The sequence below is a fragment of the Aquarana catesbeiana genome, linkage group LG03 (genome assembly GCF_042186555.1).
Source record: "Aquarana catesbeiana isolate 2022-GZ linkage group LG03, ASM4218655v1, whole genome shotgun sequence".
NCBI lineage: Eukaryota > Metazoa > Chordata > Amphibia > Anura > Ranidae > Aquarana > Aquarana catesbeiana.
Window position 1 is genome coordinate 108,208,188 of NC_133326.1, and position 25,777 is coordinate 108,233,964.

General features: G+C 42.5%; 2 protein-coding genes across 2 annotated transcripts in view; one reads left to right on the forward strand and one right to left on the reverse strand.

Moving 5' to 3' along the window:
• The window catches only part of MAN2C1 (mannosidase alpha class 2C member 1), a 112,101-nt gene extending 108,947 nt beyond the window's left edge, over nucleotides 1–3,154 (forward strand). Inside the window, exon 26 of the mRNA XM_073618926.1 lies at nucleotides 433–3,154. Within this exon, the coding sequence (XP_073475027.1) occupies nucleotides 433–550 (118 nt within the window). The 3' untranslated portion in view covers nucleotides 551–3,154. The remainder of the gene's footprint in view (nucleotides 1–432) is intronic.
• Nucleotides 3,155–5,110: 1,956 nt separating this feature from the next.
• The window catches only part of LOC141131545 (long-chain fatty acid transport protein 2-like), an 85,844-nt gene continuing 65,177 nt past the window's right edge, over nucleotides 5,111–25,777 (reverse strand). Inside the window, exons 8-10 of the mRNA XM_073618928.1 lie at nucleotides 11,992–12,089; nucleotides 10,558–10,688; nucleotides 5,111–5,560 (exon numbers count right to left, since the gene is read on the reverse strand). Coding sequence (XP_073475029.1) covers nucleotides 5,384–5,560; nucleotides 10,558–10,688; nucleotides 11,992–12,089 — 406 coding nt within the window. The 3' untranslated portion in view covers nucleotides 5,111–5,383. The remainder of the gene's footprint in view (nucleotides 5,561–10,557; nucleotides 10,689–11,991; nucleotides 12,090–25,777) is intronic.

The window sequence follows — 25,777 nt, forward strand, 5'->3', positions numbered from 1 at the left end:
TATTCCTGACACTAAGAGGAATGGTGAGCAATGTTTTCTTCGTTTTTAGGTGTCCATTTATCAAGCAGCGGAAAATAACCGCTTTTGAGTTAATTAATTCTTCTTTCCTCCTCCGTTCTTCAACCCCTGGGCTGGAGAATCTGGGAGGGAGAATATTCACAGAGATCGCCAGTGAGGCGCTGAGATCGCACCTTCATAAACTGGCCGCTTCTGTTAATGACAGCTTCTCTGTATGCTGAGAAGGCATGTTCTCCGCTTATCTCACTTTCATAAACCGCTAATGATCTGAGATGAGATCGCATTGTGATCATTGGGATCACAGCTCATCTCTGTTTCATAAACGGGCACCTTTAGTCAGTGATCCTTAACTCAATGAGCATAACACATAGATGATGGATCTCCTGTATTGTATAATAATGTTGTTCTTTTCAGGTGCGATCTCCTTGAACGGCCATATGACTTACAGAACGTTCTTTCTGAGGATCGATGCGTGAAGCTTTCCTTTACACCATTTAAAGTGCTGTCTGTGCTCCTGGTCCTCCAGAGATAGCTCTTTTTCAGAGATAAACACATTTCCTGCTAACACTGTACTTGGATCTGATGAGATTATGAAATGGTCCAAAGGTGTCTTCTAATTCTGTGGTGATCACTGATTGTTTTTGATGGAAGGGGATAAGGGCACCCGATTTCCCTTATGAATGGAACTCTGCTGTGAAGATCTGGCATAGGTTCCTCTGTTAATAACACTCCATATGACACTTTGGTTATTAATACTGTTCTTGCCCACCAGGTCTATTTCATGAGGCACAAAACAAAGTGCAAAGCAAGTACAGTACTCTGAAATCTGGCTGCTATCAGGTTGTAAGGTCTGCATATCATGATTACTTTCTACATTGTAACAGCCTGTACATATTTCTTTTTATTACATTGCATCTTATATAGATGTACATTTTTTCAAAAATTCTAGTTTCTGTGTGCAATGAAATGGCAATTAAAAAAAAAAAAAAATCTGATTATCTTTCCTTTGAATGTTATGAATGTGTGATTGTGTGTTTTTTTTTTTTTGTTTGTTTTTTTTTTTGTTTTTTTCTTAAGCCGGTCTGGTTGTGTGTCTTGAGTTAGCCCACTGACTCGTGACCTTCACTACTGGAAACACTCTCAAATGCAGTCACCGCCATCTTTAACAGTAGACCCTTAGAAGTAGAAGTGACAATAGCGCCATACACCCACTTTCTCTTTTCTACCACTTTAAGAAAGGTCTGCGCATTCTATTTTAGTTTGCTAGTTTAAAGTTCACATTTCTTAAAAGTTTAAATTACCATACTCATCACTAAGACCCCTTTCACACTAGGGCCGCGGTCGCATTGGTGCTAACGCGCTGCTTGTTTTAGCGGCGCTTTATCGCTGTTTAAGCGGGGGGAGGGGTTAAAAGCACCCGTGTTGCGGCGCTTCCGAGGGGCTTTTCATTTGAATGGGCAGCGCTCTCAAACCACCCCAAAGAGGCTGCTTGCGCTCTGCCCCAGTATAAAAAGTCACACTGCAATGAATAGCAGGCGGTTTTCAGGCACTTTTTCTATCGCTAGAACGCCTAAAAACTGCCTCAGTGTGACAGGGGTCTAAGTCTAGTTTGCCATTTAAAAAAAATATATTTCTTAGTAGTATGTATTCTTATAACTGAGGTGAAAAGTACTGTGTGAACTCTCAAAATTGATGAATAGGAAAGCTGAATAATGCCATTGTTTAAAAACAGGCCTTACAGTATTCTATGTTAAAATGTACCTGCCATTCCCTTTAAGCTGAAGGAAGCAGAGCTTGCATGAAAAAAGAAATCTGCAAATTTGGCTCATCCAATGTATATTCATAACTACAAAGTATACATAGAAACAACATTTTAAAGCTGAACTCCGGTAATGATCTTAATGACATGGTTACATTGGTCTACCTTGGATCAATGTACCTGCATATTTCTTCCCTACCAAAGGCCCCGCTGTGGAAGCTGACAATTACTGTAGTAGCTGGTACTACTACAGTGATAGCAGCAATCATCAGGTAATCAGGCAATCATGTGCATTAAACAGGCTGAAGATAGTGACATTACGTCCCCACTTCTCCACCTCTTCCAATCAGAGAATGGAAAGTACTCAAAAATACAAGGTGTCCTGTGAATGATGGTGGTGCCGAAAAAAATACCTCCTGTGGTCAGCATGCAGTGGGGCAACTGCTTGGCACAGGATCCATAAGAGAGCAGTGCTCACTGTAATAGCATGGACTATGACAGAGATTCATTGGCTTCCACAGCGCTCCATGAGGTATGAACTATGCATACTTATAGTAGTTAATGCTGAATCAATGTAACTATGCAATATAAACCATACCAGGAGTTCAGCTTTAAAAAAAAAAAAAAATACGATTAGTACACATTCATAAAATTTTTACATCAAGTTGGCTTACTTCACATGTATGTCTAAAACAAATTGAAAAGTCAACACATTCCTTTAAATAAATATCTTTGATTTCCATTGATTGCCTTTGCTACGCTGACAGACAAAATAGCAGTAGCAGCATAAGGAAGAAATCAACAGAGGAACTTTATTCAGAGTTCCAAAGGAAAAGTTTCAAGTTACCCTAATCACTACTCAAAGCTAACTGGATAGCATTGGCTGTAACTTTCATATTTTTAATTCTGCGATACAGTTATAAATGGCAGCTGCCATGAACAATGACATTGTAACTCTGTATAAACATTGCTGACAAGGAGAGTATTAAATTTGTGTCATATAACACTGCTCATTTTTACTTCTATTCAGATGTGTCACTTGAAATCTAAAGCTGACCATGCACTGTGAATTTCATTCCAAGCATATACAGGGATCTCTGTTACAAATTCCAAAAATTGAAAGTAGATAAAAATTAAACTAAAAATATGTATGATGCAAAAGCGTCAAAATAGGCCACGCTCCAGTTGACGTCCCTGTGATGAAACGCGTAGGACGTGGCCTATTTTGACACTTTTGCATCATCTCCCAGAGGATCACCATTTTGAATCTGACGCTCTCCTGTTTTGATGACATTTGGTTGCCTATTATAAACTGCTCAAATGTGAGTACCATTCTGTCATCTGCGTTCAATAAAGAGTGTTTATGGTTTTACGCTATGGAATCTCCTCTTTCTTTTCTTATGCCAAAAACGTCACTGTGACTCAAAAACAGCCTGTGGATTGACGCACAGTGGCATATACTGTGACTGCGTACTACCCCTGCAGGGGTTAAAGAAGCTGGTGAGTGGCCACATGATCACAAGACACGAGCACCTGGTCACCAAGATTAATATTAATATAAATACCTGCCTTGATTCACAAAGATGTCAAGATTTTCACTTAAGTTGCACTGAGCACCAGTCATGATTTAACCTATGCAATTATCCAGCAATTTTATGTGTGCTAAAGACTTTTACATTAATCACTGTATGTGGATTGAATATTTTAGTTAAAGTTGTTATATTATATTATTATTCCCCCCCCCCCTACCAAAAGGGGGTCACTTTTGCTGTTTATTTTGGTTTATTTGTTATATGTGATTTTGTTCGCATTTTTCTTATGCAACTTTACATATGGGATTTGATTACACACGATTCATAAAGTATTCCTATAAACTAGGACAGTGCTACACCCACACACCACAAAGGGGGCACTTCGTTGTTTTATTTTTGGTTTATTTTTTTCGCTGAATTTGTTATATGCGATTCTGGTTTATATTTCATATGCGACTTTACATATGAGATTTGACTACACACGACTTACAAAGCATTTCTATGAATTAGGACAGCGCCACACACTAACCCCTCATTTACCTTCTGTTTTTTCCACCTCGGTGGAAATCACATCTGTGGAGGCAGCAGTCCTGTATGCGATTTCTTCCATTTTTTCATTTTCTCATTTTTTCACTCTTTATATAATCTTCTGTTCCGTTGCGCGGATACACTACCCATATTTCATTACTATATTACTTTTATGCACTTTATATATATTTTTACTATTACTTTTTAATTTTACATTTTTGAATCTGTAACAGATGTCTGTATATGCTTGATCACTTTTAATTAGTACCAGTGCAAAGGAATTTTAACCCTTGTGAGGGTGCACAACACCATTTATAATATTTGGTCACTTTACTGTGTGAACACATTAGGCATTGCTGTAAGCATTTCATTTATTGTATTTATTTACACTTTTGTATGCACATTTTACACACAGGTAGCGCAGAGGTATTTTCGGTTTATTTTTACTCCACCCAGCATGCTTCAATTGAAATATCAAAACTGCCGGTGGAAAATTAACGGCCCCTTCAAATAATTGGCAGTGCCGGCTGTCATAATACAATAGCAGCAGTAGGAAATTTGTGCTGTTTGGCGCATATCTGTGCTGTTCAGCATGGATGGAGAAATCTGTTAGATTTCTTTCACTCAGCCTCAGGCAAAATGAAACAAATCTATGTCTATGGCCAGATTAATTCTACCTTACTTCTCTTAGAATATGTGACTGCGGGTTTGTTAACCTTGCACAGACACAGTCCAGCATTTTTAAAGTGGACCTTTTCCATTTTCAGTGAAAATCACAGCAGCATACAGTTCTACGTGCTAATTTTAAAACCAACTTACATTTATTAGGTAAAATTTTTTTTTTTTTGCTTTGACTTACAATTACAGTTACTTTACTACCTGGTTACTTTAAGGTACTGGTGATGTCACCCTGGTCTTACAGCTGCTTTCTGGGAAGTTCCTGTCACATGTTACAAGAGGCAGACCAGAGTTCTAGGCAGAATTCCAGAAAGTATAGGGAGATGGATTAATCTGCCCTCTAGTAAAAGCGGGCATGTGAGAATAATAAGGGGAAGAAAAATAAGGTATGCAAAGAATAAATCGCCATTACCAAGCATCTCTAAAAGTGCCTTTTTTTTTAAATTGCATAATTGGAAAAAGTTCCTATTTAAGGGTGCCCAGTCTAATAGTGCCCACCACATTGTGTCATTCATCTCCAATCAGCTGAGTTTTTACTGAGAAGTAATATTATGTGAGTAGATGCGAAAGCTAATGATTACACAACTACAAAAAATATCAGAAAATTAATTTTTAAAACGACATTTACAATAGATACACATTATATTCAAGTTCATTAATATTTGGTCATTTCAGTGTTAAACCAAATGTGCTGTTTCCTAAAAAGCAGGATTATTTTAACTCCTAAGTAATTCTAGTTATTTTTATTGAAATGGGTTGATTGGTCAGCTAAAATACCAAGAGCCATTGAAATGCAAATACAGGCCTTTCCTATAGTGATGAGCTGTAATAATGCTCAAATCGAGATTTACAGTGCAAACCACAGATATTATAATTTTAGTGTTTTTTCCAAGATGGCATTGTAGATCTGTTGGGTCATTGGCGTGTAAATTTTATTTGTTTCATCCAAGAAGTACAGAGGTTCTTTTACGATGAGCGGGTTGAAGCCTTCTTTGACCAGCTCTACCTTGCGTTGCTTGTAGGTACCAGTAACTTCAATGCTGTCCTGTTTGGGAAGCAGTTTTTAGTCTATGTTTGTAAAGCATGCAGTTTTATTACATTTATTGAACTGATACTAGATCATATTTCACAATGTCCATACTGCAAAGTTTAACGTGTATCTCAACCAAAAATAAGATGTAATATATTACAGCATAACCGTGTTTAGATGGAGTGACCTGCATTCGTTTTCTTTTTCAGACTTTTTCCCTTTATTTTTACCCGGCAATCCTTAGAATAACACATTTTCTGATGATTTTTTTTTTTTTTTTTTGTGCCCTTGGCTCCTTCATTGTAAATATGGAAGGAACCATTGTCACTACCCAGGCTGAACGTTAAACCTATCTGCCTTTGTTCATCTCCATTACATGGGAGATGATGGGGATTAGAAGTTCACAAAACTGAAATAAAATTATTTTATGCTTTCAGTTCATCTCACAGAAAGTGACAAGTACAATACATTTTTGTATTTGGCGATAAATGTTCCTAGGATGTGGTGGATGTGTTTTGTTTTCACAGGATAAGGATCGGTAGGCTGTATTATATAAATTATATTCTTCAGTTTACTTATGTTTTTAGGGAGGATAGACTGGCATCGCCATTTAAAAGCAAACTACAGGTATAATAGTCAATATTATTTAACCTCTTGCCGTCCGCGCTATAGCCGAACGACAGCCACAGCGTGGACCTGAATTGCCGGGAGGCAGTCATATGACGGCCTCCCCTGTGCACGCGCCCCCTACAGGGTGGGGTGCGTGCTGCGATCACTGAGACTCGGGTGATCACAGATCCGAGTAAGGGGCTGGCCCCGGCCCTTTACCACGTGATCAGCTGTCAGCCAATGACAGGTGATCACATGATCTAAACAAAAGCTGATCACCGGCTTATCTGCAAGGGACTTCGGTCCCGAAGAGGAAGAGACAATTCTGCCTCATCTGTGCCACCAGTACCCCCTGCCAGTGCCCACAATGCCCATGAGTGCCACCTATCAATGCCCACCAGTGGTGCCAATCAGTGCCACCTAGCAGTGCTTGCCTATCAGTGTAACCAATCAGTGCCCATCACTGCCACCTGTCGGTGCCCATCACCGCCGCCTCATCAGCGTACATCAATGAAGGAGAAAAATTACCTGTTTGCAAAATTTTATAACAAAATATAAAACATTTTTTAAAAAATTCGGTCTTTTAAAATTTTTTTAACAAAAAATAAAAACCGCAGAGGTGATCAAATACCACCAAAAGAAAGCTCTATTTGTGGGGAAAAAAAATGATAAAAATTTAATTTTGGATACAGTGTTGTATTACCGCGCAATTGTCATTCAAAGTGCATCAGCGCTGAAAGCTGAAAATTGGTCTGGACAGGAGGGGGGTGTTTAAACCCAAGAACACCCCCCTCACCATGGCACCTCACCCCACCCCCTGCTGGCCTTTCCCAGAAGTAGTTTGTTTTTTTTGTCTTCAGGGTGGTCAGTTGACCTGAAGGATTCTCTTCGGATTTTCTCCAGCAGTGGGCAGTCCTCAACAATGTAGAGTGGTGCTGATGTGATGACGTCCGCACCAATCTCTGCATTATTGTATGTGAGTGCAAAATGCCATGAACACACAACTCCCTGCACTGACGAGATGTTCCTAGTTTTCCCAGATTGAATTATACTGGGTATCATTTCACTGGAAAGAATGAGGATATCTAGTGGTGGAAAGAAATTACTGTGGACAACAGTGTGGGAGGGAAAGCAAGTGTTGCACTGGTTAGTGTTTAAGTACATCCTTGAATGCAAGGCACAACATCTTCATGACTACTTTGGTTATGCTACCAAATTCTGGTTAATGAACACTGGGCAAAAAAAAGGTAGGAATCCCTGCCCATGCATAACCTCTCTCAGTTCAATTAAGCCCCAGTTTTTTGTTTAGTGTTTTTAGGTGATGGATAAGGACCCTAGAGCTCTCTGAAGATTTCTTTCCATTCTGTAGTCCCCAATTTAAAAGCCTATTCCACACACCACTGCTGGAAAAAAGAAAGCCTTCATCCAGATCGGTCACCTATGGCCTTAAGGCCAAGAGGGACTGTACCAGAGCCCTGCATGTAGGAGCAGGGACAGCCTCTAATGTTGCTAATTAGCCCTGCATCCTGCAGGGAGTAATCTCCAGGGTGGTCAGCATTTGGTGACCTGGCTGGCAGGGTGCTCTACAGGTCCAGAGCATTGATTCCATTGGGGGGAATCAAGTGCCTAAAGGCCTTGCAGGGGCCTGGCCGCCCTGAGAGGTGAAAGATTGGACCTGCTGCAGGAAGGGTGGTGCCCCTGTATGTGGATTATGTGGCAGTTCTCCCTGTGTTCCTGATGCTTTAGTTATGCTAGTTACTGTGCAGCCATGGAGTGACACAACACCTTAGTGGTGTCTAGAAGGGATGAATTGGGCACAACACTCCCACTTGCAGGAAGTGATGTAGCTGATTAAGCCCACCCGGTGAAGGTGTTTTCAACACTGAAGTGTTTTGCTCAGCAGTACCCCAAGGAGGAGGAATAGTTAAAAAATGGGGTTCTCTGGCTGTTGACATGGCCATTCCCTATTTGAAAAATGACCTGGGAAAAGTGTGTGGGCCGCTCAGGCTTGATAGGGAGGGGGCATGTGGACAGTGCATCCGCAGCTGCTGCTAGAGTGCTGACAGGATGAAGCCCATCCTGGCTCCTGCATAGGTTCAAGAAAGGAAGGTGACCCCTTTAAGTCGCACATCTATGGTGTCCTCCTGCAATGAATGCAGTGGCAACCTCAGCCTGGACTCCGACTAGACCATGCCCCCAACGCGTTTAAGTTGGCACCCCCCCCCGGAGCTTAGCAATGGGGATCCCCATGAATAAACTCTGGGGGGCAGAGCGAAACGCATTGGACCTCTGCCTGGTCGGAGTCCAGGCTGAGGTTGCCATGCCATTCATTGCAGCAGGACACCATAGATGTGCGACTTTCAGGGGTCACACTTCCTTTCTTGATCCTATATGAACAATATCTGGGCATTCCAGTGGATGAGTTCCTGGTCTTTATATACACCTCAAATACGAGGTCAGAGGCCCTATTTAAGATGGCTCTCTAGTGGGAGCAGTGCTGTGGAATTTACAATAATGACATTCAAATTTTTGGTTTACCTGTAAAATTATTTTCTTGGAGTACATCAGAGAATACAGGGATCCCTCCCATCTTTTTCTGTGTTTCGCATGGTTTCCTACAAATTTGAAGCCTAGCTGAGCTGGGAGTGATTATGCCTTTTTTTTTTGGTTAGGGTGGTGGCAGCATAGCCAAAGTAGTCACTAATATGATGATTCAGAATAGTGGCACAAATAAACACAAACGGTGTAGGGATTACAACAGAAACAAAGTTAATTTTGTCACTACTTTCTCTTTAGAATATAACAAAATCGTTGCGATTCTTAAAGCGCATCTCCCAATTTTGTATGATGACAAGGATTTGTACTCTGTTATTCAGGGCGGTTGTCAATTTTCCAGTAGAAGGGCCCCCAGTCTGGGAAGTATGTTGCCACCCAGCTTGTTTTGCTCCCAGAAGTCAAACAAATCGCAGACCTGGCTTTCCACTGTAGGTTCCTACATGTGTGGCCACAACACCTGTAGGCAGTGTCATAGACATTAAAAAAAAGCACCTCCGTTTTTTTTTTTTTTCTACCAAGAAAACATATACCATCAAACAGTATATAAACTGCAACTCTAAATCGGTGGTATATGTTATTCAATGTAGTGCCTGCAGTCTACAATATGTTGGGTGCACTATACGCCCGTTGAGAGTTAGAATCTCGGAACATGTGAATGACACTACAAATACTAATGCTAAAAATATCTCAAATGTGTCAAAACATTTCCGGGAATTCCATCATGGTAATCTTGACACTTTTTCCTTTTTTGGTGCTGAACAGGTTAAAAAAAACCCCAAGAGGAGGTGACACTCATCATATTTTGCTCAAGCGTGAAGTATGGTGGATACATACCCTCAATACTAGAAAACCGTATGGTTTGAACGATAGGATGGATATAAATCTTTTTTTAACATAATTGCATTTTTCAACATAGTCGCATTGTTTGATACATTTATCGCACCATTTTGAATATGCTTTATTTGTTCATGATATGTTTCTCATATGCCTGCTGTGCTTGTCTTTCTTTTCTCCATGTGTTTTTAATTGTTTTGATTGCTTTGATTAGGATGCATCCTCCCTATTTGGAGTGCTTACTCTGTTCTAAATATCAGTTTTTAAATCAAACATGTATGCTTTGATGAAGGCTTCTTAGCCGAAACGCGTCAGTGTAGCCTGTACCCGTGTACCCATGTGACCCAATAAAGGACTTTTATTCAAGAGCATCTGAGTTGCCAGCCCTTTTCTGATTCAACTAATATGAAGTATCCTGTGATGTAATCCAAGAAAAGGATTTTGCAGGTAAAAAAAAAATCCTAATTTTACAAATAAACATTTCGGTTCTCCAGGCATTTGGGGCTTTCTATAGGAGAGCCCAGCCATAATTATTTGCATTGAGTTTTTGTCTCATGTCACTGCTGTAAGTCATTCAGAAGTGTATGTAAGAGCGGGAGCTATAGGACTTTGTAAACACCACAACTAATCATATAAGACTAGTCTTACAAACATGTGAAAAGAAGTCTAGGCCCCCTAGTTTGCTGTCATGAAGATAAAAATATTTATATAAAAGATTCCAGATTTACCTGACAAAAAATGTAAAACGTACAGTTTATACAAAATCACAATTTCTCAGTGTGTAAATTTAGATATTTATTTTAGTAGGCATCCTATAATAAATGTATCATGGTATTGTATGTGCTTACATTTAGAATTCTACATACATTTGATTGTTCAGAAGAAGCTACATCCAGTAGCCTGTTTCCATGACCTACATTTTTACTAGTGCTCTGGTTGGAGCACATAAAATCCCTCTACTCTATTGCTGGTCAGTTAATGGCCTGGATATAGTATATAGAACATTCCCTTACCTGTATTCTCACAAATCGAGGTCTGGCATAATTAGGTAAATAATCCACTACTTTGGCATAAAGTTTTTCTCCATCAAATGGCTGGCCTTCCTTAAGTTTAATCGCTGACATTCCAATTCTCCCTTCGTGATCTGAACAATGATATCATAAGTTTAGACTTGTGCTTGTCTTTTAAATTGAAGTATGCAAAATGAAATGTATGTTTTATTCAAAATTGTACATAAAGCCCAACTCCGGGCAAAAAAAAAAAGTTTTCACATAAAGTGGGGCTGTGCCCGCACTGCATAGGTCAACTGCTAGTTTTTGTCTAGGGGATTGGAGAACAGAGATATGCTTTCCTAATCCTCTGATCCTTCCCGCTCAAGACCGAACCCTGTGGCTCCTGGCCACCCGTGGTCTATCGGTCTTGTGTAGTGGACTGTTCCCGACGTCATCACGCCCGTAGACCTGCCCTCAATGTGATGATGTCAGGAACAGTCCACTGCTGGGTCATGGGGAAAGCCGTTTGCCCTTGAGTAGAGGATCGGGTGAGTATGCAGCTTTCTCCTCTACCCTGGACAAAACGAGCAGTTGACCCGTGCAGTGCAAAAAACTTTTTTTTTTGCCCGGAGTTGAAGTTAAAGTTGGGCTGTAAAATAAATAATAGTTCTTTTAAGCTGGGGAAATCAAACAACTTGGAGAGACTTTCTTGTGTTTTTGAAGTGGTTCTGCTCAGCTTTCATTGCTCCTTTATTGGTGAAGGCCAAGTCATTATGATCGGGCAAGCTTCTGACACTCCTGGAAGTGAGGGAACTTCTCACTTTACCAACATTCCTGTTAGCCAGTGCGACAACCAGTCATAATGATGAAATGCGTGGGGATGCTGGTGGAAGAATGCATTCTCCAACAATACCTGGAAGGGTCAAAGTTTGACGCATTCAAAACAGACTTTTTAAAGGCATGCTTTGGCTCAATTCTGTCACGTGTCAATCTTGGGAAAATTGTACCATGTTTGGAGTGCCATTTGGAATGAATGGCACCCAAACACGTGTCACTCATTTTGCAACAATTGCCATGTAATTTGGAAGCATGGACAGAATCGCTGCAATTCTGCCCAAGATTCCAAATCGTCAAGTGTGAATGGGGCCTAAGAAAGACATCTGCTTCAATTACTTGTATTATTTATTCAGTGTCTTCAATGACAAAAGTTGGAACTGATTTCTAAACTGTAATATACACTCAAGTAATCAGTGACATTGACAAGCAAAGGAGTTGAAGTGAGACTCTAATATGGTAAGAAATCAATATACAGTGGGGAGTATGTTGATGTCCAGGCGATTATTCAGTGTGGTAGCAGTGATTATATTTATTTTTATATATATATATATATCTTAAGTTTAAAAACAGCGCACTATCATTTTGAAAGGGTGGGTTAAAGAACTGTTGACAACTTACAAGGCACCGGAATGCCATATACATTGGCCTCCTCAATGAAATCCGTCATTCCTACCACATCTGCCACTTCTGTGGTCGCCACATTTTCACCTTTCCAACTGAAAGAAAACCGCAGACGGATATGATATCAATCATGTCCTTGTTCCATCACACCGCAAACTATAGGTATGAAGTATAAGAAACAAGAAGCCAAATATACAGCTGATATACATACTGTACAATTTTACATTATTTATAAACAGTATACACACGCACACTATATTACCAAAATTATTGGGATGCCTGCCTTTACACGCACATGAACTTTTATGGCGTCTTAGTCTGTAGGGTTCAATATTGAGTTGGCCCATCCTTTGCAGCTACTCTTCTGGGAAGGCTGTCCACAAGGTTTAGGAGTGTGTCTATGGGAATGTTTGACCATTCTTCCAGAAATGCATTTGTGAGGTCAGGCACTGATGTTGGATGAGAAGGCCTGGCTCACAGTCTCCCCTCTAATTCATCCCAAAGGTGTTCTATGGGGTTGAGGTCAGCACTCTGTGCAGGCCAATCAAGTTCCTCCACCCCAAACTTGCTCATCCATATCTTTATGGACCTTACTTTGTGCACTGGTCCAAATCATTTGGTGAAGGGCGGATTATGGTGTGGAGTTGTTTTTCCAGGGGTTGGGCTTGGCCCTGGTTCCAGTGAAGGGAACTCCTGACACCTTCCTGTTTCAACATGACTGTGTGTGTGTGTATATATATATATATATATATATATATATATATATATATATATATATATATATATATATATATATATATATATATATATATATATATATATATATATATGAGAGAGAGAGACTGACTCTGTTTTACATACCATTAAATGTATATATTTGTTGTTCATCCAATCTTATATTCCAAATATCTTTAAGCCAGACAGCAAAGCCCAGTCCTTAACCTCCCCTCTAGCAGCAGCACAGTTTGGTCAAGAAGTGCTCAAGAACACGATGACTGGACAGTGGTGAATCAGCACCTCATGGATGCAGTCAGTCACTCTGCTCTCCTCTGCTGTCAGCCTGTTTTTGTCAGCACATGTGCATTGCAGTAGAGCCTGACTGGCTGGTGGTTTTGGCCCCCTCTCTCACTGTATACTGTTGTCTAAGAAATTGCAGGAGCCTAGTGACAAGACAAATTCACCTACTTAAAATGGTTCTAAAGTCTAAAAGTTTTTCACCTTAAAGTGTTTGTTACCCCAACATCTCACATTCCTGATATATGGCTGCTGTACCATGTACTTGTATGAAAAAGTATCCTGACTTCTTTGTATTGCCTCCTTTGTGTGAAATTCCTGGTGTTCCTGTCAGCCAGTGTCAGTAAAAAAAATCCTCACTACCTGTCCTACCCACCCCCGTCCCTAAACACTTGTCCAACTCTATATCTCTATGTCTTACCTGGCTCTATGTCACTGCTCCAGCGTTGTCTCCGGCTTCAACACTGCTCCCCCCACTTTCTGCTTTCATAGGAGAAACTGAGGGCAGTGGAGACATTGGCTCCTGCTGCTGTTAGCCAAACTACTGTGAGTAGGGAGCAGGGGCTTGACTTTCTGGTGCTGTGTGCATCAATGGCTGCACACAGCCAGCTTGGGAGCGTGCACACATAGGTGTCTCCTTAGCACCTGGCTTGCTAAAGAAGGCACATGGAGGAGGAAGGAGGAGACCTTGGCCAGCTGCAACTGCCAAAAGAGCAGTTGAGGGAGCTTTAAAAAAAAAAAATATATATATATATTTTTTTTTTTTTTCTTTTTCATACATCATGGGTCACGAGTCAGGCTAATATTCATTACCTTCTGGGTTATACTTCATCTCCAGGTGAATGGACACTGGTAGACCAAAGGTCTTTAGACAGTGATCCCCTATATAACCCCTCCCATACATGAAGTTACTTCAGTTTTTTACCAGTGTCTGCAAGGTGGATGGCAGGGTTTGGAAAAGGTAATTTTACTGCGCTATCCTAATAAATTAATTGAAAAAAAGCTGCAACTATAATGTGAGACACACACACTAAATATAACATAAAAAAGGAAGCTGCGCTATATAGTTATAGTGATCAAAGAATAAAGTGACTTATAAGTGATTTCTCTGGATAAATGGAGATATGAAAACTCCATATAACCCACTAATACATAAATATTATACGTAATCACAAGTGAAATGTGCAAAAAATGATTAATGAAAAACAAATGAAAAGTTCTCCAAAAAGATCCAATCCACTCCGATGGGCTGTTAAAAAGAAGCTCCACTGAATATACAGTTCATAAAGGTATTTCAAGTGATGATTCCTCAACCCTGTATTCAGTAGTGACATGCGACCACAACACCAAAGAAGATGTGATAGGGTACGACAGGAAAGTTCCTCCACCAGTAATAATACTGCCGATTACCAGCTTGTTAGATCTCTTGTTTAAGGAGATCGCAAGTGCCTGTGGCTTTTATCCCCAGCCCCGGGTCTTTGTGCTTGGATAGCTAGATGTTCCCAGACTCTCTGCTCAGGGTATCCTCTGTACAACTGATGTTTACTCATTCCCCATGAAAGGACATAAAGGCTTCCATAGTGTAACTCATTTAAAAATATTTATCAAAAGTAAACAGTAATGCACTTACAATTTCGCTGCAGATATATAGCGTTTTCAGATAAAAACTGAGCCGGCCGGCTCTCAATAGCTGCCCGTTGCTTCCGGGACTAGCGCGGTATGTGGTGACGTCAGCACGCCGCTCCTCCCTACGCCATTTCGTCACAGATGACGTCTTCCAGGGGCACTAGATGGCAGGGTTTGTTTGAGCTCTCTGAGCTCCAGGTCTCTAGTCCCACAAACGGTTCTTAAATAAATCAAGGGATTGACCAATCGGATCCATTTGACACAGGCTTTATATGCGTAGATAAATGCACCTCCGGGAACTGGACCCTGCAAAGTGGAATCCTGGACATCACAGCGCTAAGATATTCATGCAGGGTGCTGTACAGGTCCAAGGGAGTGGACCCTAAACATGAAAAGGGTACCCAGTCCTCAATTGACAGGAACCCACTGTGATGGGTGAAGTTTGGGCTCTTAGTTTCTAAGCTGCTCAACGCCTGGACGGGTAAGTGAAACGCCTTTATTATTGTGGGGTGTCCCAGTGATTGTAACAATCAGTCAAGCTATCTAGAGACTGGACACCTGTGTGTGGTGACTATACAGGGGAGTTTTGGGCTAGATGTGGGGGTTTGCAAAGCGTACCTTTTTTTGCTTGTGGCTGGCTGTTTTTCACCTGTATGATGGCACATGACGGTGCGCCATTTCGCCTTGGTTCACCATGGCACATGTGCGTTCGCAAGAGTGCCGCTGTGCTCAGCAGTTGTTGTTTGGAGGCCATGGCGCACATGCACTCACAAAAGCGCCGCTGAACTTAGCAGTTAGTTTGGCGGCAATGGTCGTGTGGCTTCGCTGCACATGCGCAATAGCCTTTATCTGAACATACGAAGGTTTGCGTCATATGCAAATACAGCCACGCCCATTCGCTAGGACCACGCACGTACATGCGCACACATGCACAGAACGTTACAGTGCACAGCCAGCTTATTTAAGCATGCGGTGCTTCCAGAAGGCAGGTGTGGGACACAGAGCAGACTCTGAACAGGCACTTGCAGTGGTTCATTTCTCCTTACCTGGGTCACGTGAGTCACCAAGTGTTGCTTGGCAGGCTAAAGGTGCTTAGCAGGATTGTTGCATAGGAGCTTGGTGAGCCCTATTAAAGGGTCTCCCTTCTGAGGTGTTTTAATACTACACCCAAGTACTCTCTTTTTGTGGCTAGTAAATGTCTTAAAAAAAAAGAGGAGTGGGACTAACATTACAGGGAAGGACACACCTATGTTATCAGTAGTTCCTGCTGAACCTAGTCGTATCCCTAGTGTTGTATCCCCTGAAGAACCAGAGGCTTCCGGGCAATTTGAGCCACTGCGCCTTTCTAGTATTGTGCCTACAGTCAACGCTGCTGCTTCACCCTTTATCACCAAGGATGAACTGTCCTCGGCTCTAGCTGGGTTAGATTGCTGCTAGATTGCCTCCATCTCGCAGGGTGGCAAGAAGCGTGACAGATCCCCCTCCCCGGAGCCTCCTAGTTGGAGCAGGAATGGGTTGAGGATGGGGAAGAGCTAAAAACTCAGGATTCTGTGGAGGGCCTGGCGGGCGGATGAGTCTGTTTCCGAGCTTTTCATCCTGACAACAACTTTCATCCAACAACTGAAATTGTTTGTTCTGCCTTTAAGTTGCCTCTTGCAGAGGTGACTGAGCCCCCTCCCTGGTTCTCTAGGGATCCCTGAGGCCTCTTCACGCTGCACAGGCTTTTCCCTTACTGGAACAGGTGGTGTATGGTATGCTGATTGGGAATATTCTGACAGGATTTTGTTCCTCTTAAAAGGTTTTCCCTTTTTATATTCCATGGATGGTTTATTAAAGGGAGCATGCCAGCCAAAGCTGCAGCAGTCTCTCTTCCTTTACCACTTCCCGCCCGGCCTATAGCAGATTGACGGCCGGGCGGTGGTTCAGTTATCCTGACAGGGCGTCATATGACATCCTTCAGGATAACAGCCGCCACGTGCCCATGGAGGCGCGCATCGCAGAGATCGGTGGAGTGGTGTGTCAATCTGACACACCGCTACACAGATCTTGGTAAAGAGAGAGACGACTGCACTCCTTGGACGTTGTCTGGGCGGTCAAGGTTTATTTGTCTAGATCTGCGGAGATCCGAGGATCAGACTCCTTTTTTGTTTTACCAAAAGGACCCAAGAAAGGGCAGGCAGCTTCCAAAGCTTCCATTGCCAATTGGGTCCGTCAATTGGTCATTCAGGCCTACGGTCTGAAACGTAAAGCTCCTCCCTTTAGGGTGAGAGCTCATTCTACCAGGGGTATAGGAACCTCCTGGGCTTTTCGCCATCAGGTATCTATGGCTCAGATTTGTAAGGCTGCTACCTGGTCTTCAGTGCATACGTTCACAAAATTTTACCAAGTGGATGTTCAAGCAGCCGAGAATTCGGCTTTCGACTGCAGTGTACTGAGGGCTGCTGTATAAGTTCTGATGGCTATTGTTTGGCAGGGTGTCTCCCTCCCCTCAAGGCTATTGCTCTGGGATGTCCCAGCAGGTAATGAATATTAGCCTGACTCTGTGTCCCATGATGTACTGAAAGAAAAGGATTTTACAGGTAAGTATGATGAAAAAATCCTATTTTTTTATAACTTAAACCTAGTTGCATTTACAAATTAATAGCATTTTTCAGTGAATACATAACTGCACCTTTGCAGGAGCTTGGAAGAAGTCTTCTGTGTCTTTTGTTCGTACCAAACACAAAGTCTCATGGATTATAGTACATGAGAAGCTGGCGAGTGTGCTGAATGATAAGGTCAGACAGTGTATACTATTAGCGCTGATCACTGTATTAGGGTCACTGGAGATGTCAGTGTCATTTAGTAATTTCCCACCAACTGTCAGTTAGTGTCAAATTGGCCGCCGCACTATCACAGTCCCATTATAAATTGCTGATCGCTGCCATTTCTGGTATTAAAAACATTCCAGTACCTATACTATAATTTGTAGACGCTATAACTCTCACACAAGCCAATTGATATACACGTTTTGGGATTTTTTTTTTTTACCAAAGACATGTATCAGAATACATTTTGGCCTACATTTATGACAAAATTAGATTTTTGATTTTTTTTTTTTTTTTGGTATGTTTTATAGCAGAACGTAAAAAAAGTTTTTATTTTTTTTACATTTTCTGTCTTTTTTTGTTTATATAATAAAAAACCCAGTCGTGATCAAATACCGCCAAAAGAAAGCTCTAGTTGTGTGAAAAAAAATGATATAAATTTAATTTGGGTACAGCATGACCGTGCAATTACCAGTTAAAGTATTGCAGTGCCGAATAGCAAAAAATGGCCTGGTCATGAAGGTGGTAAAACCTTCTGGAGCTGAAGTGGTAATTAAAGGAATAATCCAGCCTGAGCTCGTTTGGCTGGGCTTCTCCTATGGGTCACAGGAGTGCAATTCGTTTTGCACTCCTGTGACCCGTTTTAATCAGAGAGCGGTCTGAAGTCCACTCTCTGCTGACATCACTGGAATCAGTCCAGGCACCGTGTCATCCCAACCACGGAGTCAGGATCCACTAGGTTCCTGGACTGATGCCTGTCTCAACTTCTCAGCGAGCCACTGAGAGACTGAGACGGCTGCTCCCCACCCCTCCACAGCTCAGCGCTCCAATGAGCGTGGAGGAGCAGAGACGCTGACAGCCACAGCTCTCTGCTCAAGGATCTGTGAGAACCAAACCATCGGCGGTGTTCGGTGGCTTGATTCTCAGTGCAGAGGCGGCGGGGGACAGCTGCAGCATCGGACCGATGCTGCATCCACCTAGGTAAGTATAAATGGGCATTAAAAAGAATAAAATTTAAAAAAAAAACAAAAAAAAAAAACATCCTTTTTGTCCTTTTTTTTTGTTTTTTTCCTGCATTAGAGCCTAATTACAGAATTGGAGGAAGTGTCAATGGATTACAAGTGTGATTTCACTGCCCTTGTCTTCCATTTAGAACTACAAGTCCCCCTGCTTTGGTGGCAGACAGGACTCGTTCTTTTTTCATTCACAGATTCCTGTGAAAGAATGATGTGGCTTTGGCGGCAGAGCCATGCACAGCCGCGTGGTTTTCAAATAATACAGAAAACACCCTCAAAATCTGCAAGTGGGGAGGGGGGTGGCTGCAGACTCTGACCTTCGTGTTACAACATAAATAGGGTTAGTAAATAAAACAAACTATTAAATGTGGAGTTAGCCTTTAAAAAAATATCCCTGTGATTTTTTTTTTTTTAAATCTCCCTCGAGCGTGACTGGTAATAAAAGTGAACATAGGTTAAAGACTAACTCCAGCTTTTGCACCATGTTGCATGATAGAATTGAATTTAGGGTGTAGCCCCTCCTTATGTGTAGATGTAAACAGAGAGAAGGGGGAGGCGGCTTCACTCTGCTCAGCTGTGTATGAGACAGCCGGCAGCGCGAGAGATGCAGATCGTCTGTGCAGTGGCGTTGCCTGGGTCCTGCCGATGGGTTTCACCCGGGTGCGGCCCACCCCCCAGCGACGCCACTGGCAAGGGTTTCTCACTTTTTGCATGGAGCCCCACATAGCTGCATCATTCATTCACAGAGATCTGCCATCACAGCAGACAGACTTGTAGTTCTCAATAGAATACAAGTGTGGTAATTGTTGCCCGCATAGTCCACTGACACCTCCTCCAGTTCTGCAACTGAAAGCCCATACCTTGGTAAGAGCGAGGAGATGGCATTGCACTCACGATCCACTGATTAAAGTTGCAATGCTTTGCAGGCTCCTATAGAAAAAAATAATAAATGCACAATTTTTTAAATATACAGCACCCAGAAATGGCTTAAGAGGAAGCACTGCAGAGTACTGACCAGCAATGAGTCTAGCTCTAAATCCCATAGGGCAATGGTCATCAGCCCTGTCCTCAGGGCCCACTAACAGGACAGGTTTTATGTATTACCTTGGGAGATGCAGACTAGAATACTGCAATCACTGAGCAGCAAATTATATCACCTGTGATGTATTTCTGTTATCTTGCAAACCTGGCCTGTTAGTGGGCCCTGAGGACAGGGTTGATGACCACTGCCATAGGGCACCTGTGGAGAAATCTCAAACCAGCAATTGGGAAAAAGAACCCTTCTAATCTAAGAGACCTGAAACAGTTGACGAATGAAGAGTGGTCCAAAATTCTAGCAGGGAGGTGTAAGAAACTCATTGTAGGTTACAGGAAGCGATTGATTTCAGTTATTTTTTTCCAAGGGGTGTGCTACCAAATATTAAATTGAGGGTGCCAATAATTGTCCAGTCTCTTTTTGGACTTTTGTGTGGAATGTGTTAGATTTGGCTTTTTGTTTCTCCACTTTTTTATGTCATACAAACAAAAGAAATAAATATCAGAATGCCTAAAACCTTTGTAATTGCAACAATGTTCTGGGCGAAGTGGTGCATTATCTGACAGACATGCAGGGGTGCCAATATGTTTGGCCATGATTGTACATGTATTTATTTTTATATCACTGTTCAAGTGAACATACACTTTTCATTGTGAACATTACTTTGCTAAGTGAACAGTCTTGTTTCTTTATGTTCCTCGTTTTTACATGTTTTTTTTTTTTCTTTAAAGAAAAGAAGTAGACAAGTAGACCTGAAGCAAAGATTTCAATAAGACATGAATTGCCCAACCTGCCAGAGGCTTTGTGTTCTTTGTTGTGCAGGGACATGGTACAGGTGCAGTGTGTTACGCTACAGTTTCCATTGACAATAGGTCCACCATGGCACTTGGCTCAAACTAAACACACTGTACAATAAAGTCCCTATCGTATTTATTCAGGGAGTACAGAGCTGAAACACAAATACACCTTGTGCTTTATCTGTACTAACAGAAACCTGTGGGAAAAGGCTTGTTATGTAAAGTAATAGCAGATGAAATGACAATGAGTCACTGGTGCAAGTCAGAAAATAATTTAGGTAGTTTTCTTATTAAAACATGACATTTCTAGGCTTTAAGAAATGTCGTTTTTTTTTTTTTTGCTTTGTTTTTTATATATATAAACCTTAGACTTTAAAGGATAAGTTCACCTTTTAGAAAAAAAATAATAAATGCACTTTTTTTTGCAGGTAGAAAAATGTGCATTTAATATTTTTTTTTCTTTTGGAGTCTGTAAAGCAATGCACCAGTGATCAGCAGCTTGCTGTGCCATGCAGGTCTCCTTCAAATCTGTCAGTATATCTGGTACATGCCGTATGGGTAGGCAGATACACTGACAGGAAAAAAATCAATCAACTACCATGGCGCTCCACAGTGGCGTGGTAGTTCATTGAGAACTACAAGCTGGCAACCGCAAAGGATTTGGAGTTCATTCACCCACAGAGCTGTGTGAATGAATGAGGCGGCCATGTGGTCAGAGCCCCGCACGGCTGCGCTGATTTTAAAAAGTGACAGGTAGTATGCTGCCACAGGGAGGGGGGTCAGCGGCAGCAGCATAAGGAACATGTTACATGTTACATGTTCCACCCTAAAAACCCCAAAAGGTGAACTTATCCTTTTTCACACTAGTGCAATTTCAGATATGGCTTGAGTCATACAGAATTGCATGACAAGGGAAATCCCATTGTTTTCAATGGTGTCTGTTTACATCAATGCGACTCAGCATGGAGCAATTTTGGAAAAAGTTCCTGTACTACTTTGGTGCGATTCCAATGTGATTTTGACCCCATAAAACAGTGATTGCGAACCTTGGCACCCCTGCTGCAGTGACGTAATTTTTTAATTTGCAGATTCCTGTGAAAGAATGATGCGGCTTTGGGGGCAGAGCCATGCATAGACACACTGATTTCAAATTATACAGGAGCCGGCTGGGAGATGAACCGCCCAAAATCTGCAAAAGGAGTGGCAGGTTTAGGGTGAGGGGGCTGCAGACTCTGACCATGCTTCATATTACAACATAAATAAGGTTGTTACATGAAACAAGCTAATAAATGTGGAGTTAACCTTTGATAAATATCCATGTGATCCCTTGAAATAACTGATCATACGCTAGCAAATTGCTATTTAAAAAAAAAATTCCTCGCACAGGGCTGTTATTAAGAGTGAACATTAGGTTAAAGGCCAACTCCACCTTAAGTATTAGCACACAAGTATTGCCTCAAGAAGCTCTTGTTGGCATCAGATGAGTTTTGTGGTTGAGGAATGATGAGTAGATATCCCGCCTAGAGCTCACTGGCTGATATCTACCAGTCTATGGCAAGACTTACCCTGGACTAACATTTTGAAAATAGAGGCAATACCATTGAGCCCTCAGGTTAGCTGTAAAAGCTTTTTTCCTGTTTTTGTACTAAACACACAGGGGTTGATTTACTAAAACTGGAGAGTGCGAAATCTGGTGCAGCTGTGCATGGTAGCCAATCAGCTTCTAACTTCAATTTGTTCAATTAAAGCGGTAGTAAACCTCAAAAAAATAAAAAAAAAAATCTAACAAACTGATGCCCTGTCACCGATGTAGAGGCTTCCATCTTCACCTGGTCTTCCTCCTGGGTTCGCAGGCTTTGACTGTTTGACTACAAAAATAAACCACAAAAATGCAGCGCTCAATGGAACCAGTAGTAAAGAACTATTGCTGATGGTATAATCAATAAAGTTCATTTATTGGATGCATGCTGAGATTTGAAATTAAAAACAACTGTCAATGAAAAAACGAGATGATAAATTTATAATTAAGCTTCATAAGCACCACTCATTATCATGGTTGAAGTAATCTGAGAATTAGTATATACGATACCACCATGACTTCCAGATGACAAGGGGTTAATATCAGCAAGTGTGCTCCAAGCTCTGATCCTAATTGTCAGACCCAATGGCTCAATGTGCAGGGAGAAAAATAGAGGTAGAGAGACACCGCTCTCTAAGGTGCACTTAGTGGCTGTATTCCGGATATCAGACTCGCTGCGATCCAGGAGGTGTATTGTAGATCGCGACTCTGAACGACCTCAGTCAAGCTGGCTGATCAGGCTGGCTGGAACCTGGTGCTCTGGATGGCGCGCACTGAATCCGGAAGCCGGGAGGCAAGGTCAGGGCCAGAAACGAGGAGTACCAGGAAGCTAGGCGGATCACAAGCTCAAAGTAGCCGTGGCGACCATGACTTACATGTTTCACGCTCCTGCACTTTATCAAAGTCCTTCGACTGTTTGACTGGCCGAGCTGTGATGACATCACTCCCACGCATGTCTCCTCAGCGGCACGGCTCTCTCAATGGACGGCATTGAGAGCGCAGTGCACGTGTCGATGACGTCACTGCTACTATAGTAAATATTAGGGATGAGCCGAACACCCCCCGGTTCGGTTCGCACCAGAACCTGCGAACGGACCGAAAATTTGCACGAACATTAGAACCGCATTGACGTCTATGGGACTCGAACATTCGAAATCAAAAGTGCTCATTTTAAAGGCTAATTTTCATGGTATTGTCCTAAAAAAGGGTTTGGGAAACCGGGTCCTGCCCCAGGGGACATGTATCAATGCAAAAAAAAGTTGTAACAACGGCCGTTTTTTCGGGAGCAGTAATTTTAATGATGCTTAAAGTAAAAAAAAAAAAAAGTGAAATATTCCTTTAAATATGGTACCTGGGGGGTGTCTATATTATGCCTGTAAAGTGGCGCGTGTTTCCCGTGCTTAGAACAGTCCCTGCACAAAATGTCTTTTTTAAAGGAAAAAAAGTCATTTAAAACTGCTTGCGGCTTTAATGTAATTTTGGGTCCTGGCAATATGGATGAAAATCAGTGAGACAAACGGCATGGGTACCCCCCAGTCCATTACCAGGCCCTTTGGGTCTTGTATGGATATTAAGGGGAACCCCGCACCCAAATTAAAAAAAGGAAAGGTGTGGGGCCACCAGGCCCTATATACTCTGAACAGCAGTATACAGGCGGTGCAAACAAGACAGGGACTGTAGGTTTGTTGTTAAGTAGAATCTGTAATTTTGAACGGGTACATTTTTAACGTGTTTAGCTCCAGCCAAAAAATCTTTTTTAAGCTTTTTGGAAAACATCACCCCTGTGACATTTGTTTTGCTGTCTGTGCTCCTCTTCAGAAGATTGAACCTCACTTTTTGTCCCAATGACAAATGTTTTTTGAAAATTTGGGTTTTTTTGTGAAACAAGGATTGGTGATAAAGCATCAGTGGAAAGGAGAAATGTTTTTCCCATATTAACTCTTACAGGAGAGAATTTCCCTTCCTAGGGGTAGATTTCATCTCACTTCCTGTTGTCTCCTTCCGTTTGCAAGTAGGAGTCGTTTGAAAGTTGGATGTTTGAAAGTAGGGGCCTGCCCTATATAATCAGCAGAAATTTGGGCCTTAGGTGTTGTGGCCACAACACTGTAAGCCCTCACAGGGCCCTGCTGTGAAATATTAGATCAAGAATTGTAATTACATGCCCCTGTTTAACAGGGGCAGAAAAATTGGACCTTTGGTAGTGGTGCTGGTGCCACAACACTGTAAGTCCTCACTCGCTCTTGGTGGGCGCAGAAACGGGCCCTGCTGTGAAATATTAGATCAAGGATTGTAATTACATGCCCCTGTTGAACAGGGGCTGAAAAATTGGGCCTTAGGCACTGGTGCTGGTGCCACAACACTGCAACCCCTCACAGATACTCTAGTTGGAACGCAGGAACAAGCCCTGCTGCAAAGTATTGCATCAAAAATTGTAATTACACGCCCCTGTTAAACAGGGGCTGAAAAATTGGGCCTTAGGCACTGGTGGCGGCGCCCAGAACCAAAAATGTTCTTACAAGCTATCAGCGTGATCATTGAGGAAGAAGAGGATAATTACTCAGGATAGTCACTCAGCATCAGTATAAGCAGTCTTTGAAGGGATCTGAGATTTCAAAAAAAATTATTCGGTTACATCAGCATCAGGTGCTTGGTAGCTGGTGGTGATCCAAGACTGATTCATCTTTATGAAGGTCAGTCGATCGACCGAGTCGGTGGACAGATGCACCCTGTGATCAGTTACAAAGCCTCCAGCAGCACTGAATGTGCGTTCCGAAAGAACGCTGGATGCAGGACAGGCCAGTAGCTCAATTGCATACTGTGCATGCTCTGGCCAGTGATCCATCCTCAAGACCCAGTAACCCAGAGGATTTGCGGTGGGAAAGGTGTCCAAGTCAGATCTTGCCCCTAGGTATTCCTGCACCATGTAAAACAGACACTGGCGATGGTTGCTGGAACCGATCATACCTTGGGGCTGCGGACTAAAAAATTGTCTGAACGCATCGGTTAGGCGGCCACCTTCTCCACCGCTCCTTCTTTGACTGACCGAAGCCTCAGCAACACGTTGTCCAGAAACAGGAGTTTGTAACCTCCCAGTCTCTGGGAACGCGTTGCACAGACCTTTCTGCAAGGCTTTCTGAAGATGTTTCATCTTCTGCTCCCTCTGCGACGGCAAGATAAGGTCCGCAACCTTACCCTTGTAACGTGGATCAAGGAGGGTTGCCAGCCTGTATTGGTCCTTCTCCTTGATAACACGAATACGAGGATCCTTACGCAGGCTTTGCAGGAGCAGGGAGGCCATGCAGCGTAGGTTTGCTGAGGCATTCGGTCCGGAGTCCTCTGGGTCACTAAGGACGACATGGTCCACAGCCACCTCCTCCCAGCCACGTACAAGTCCATGTGTTTCTTGGGACTGATCCCTTAAAGATTGCTGCTGATGCTGAGTGCCAGGCTCCACCTCCATACTGACACAATCCTCCTCCTCCTCCTCTTCCTGTGTGATCGGCGGGCACGCAGGAACACTGTCTGGATAAAGGGGGCCTTGAGAGCTAAGGAAGTCCTCCTCTTCCTGGCTCTGTTCTGCCTCAAGTGCCCTGTCCATTATTCCACGCAGCGTGTGCTCCAACAGGTGGACAAGGGGGACAGTGTTAGTGATGCATGCACCGTCACTGCTCACCATCCTCGTGGCCCCCTCAAATGGTGACAGGACAGTGCATGCATCCCTGATCATGGCCCACTGGCGTGGGGGAAAAAAAACAACCCCCCTGACCCTGTCCTGGTGCCATAGTTGCACAGGTACTCATTGATGGCCCTCTGCTGCGTGTGCAGCCGCTGCAGCATGGCCAACGTTGAGTTCCACCTGGTGGGCATGTCACAGATTAGGCGGTTCTTGGGCAGGTTAAACTCCTTTT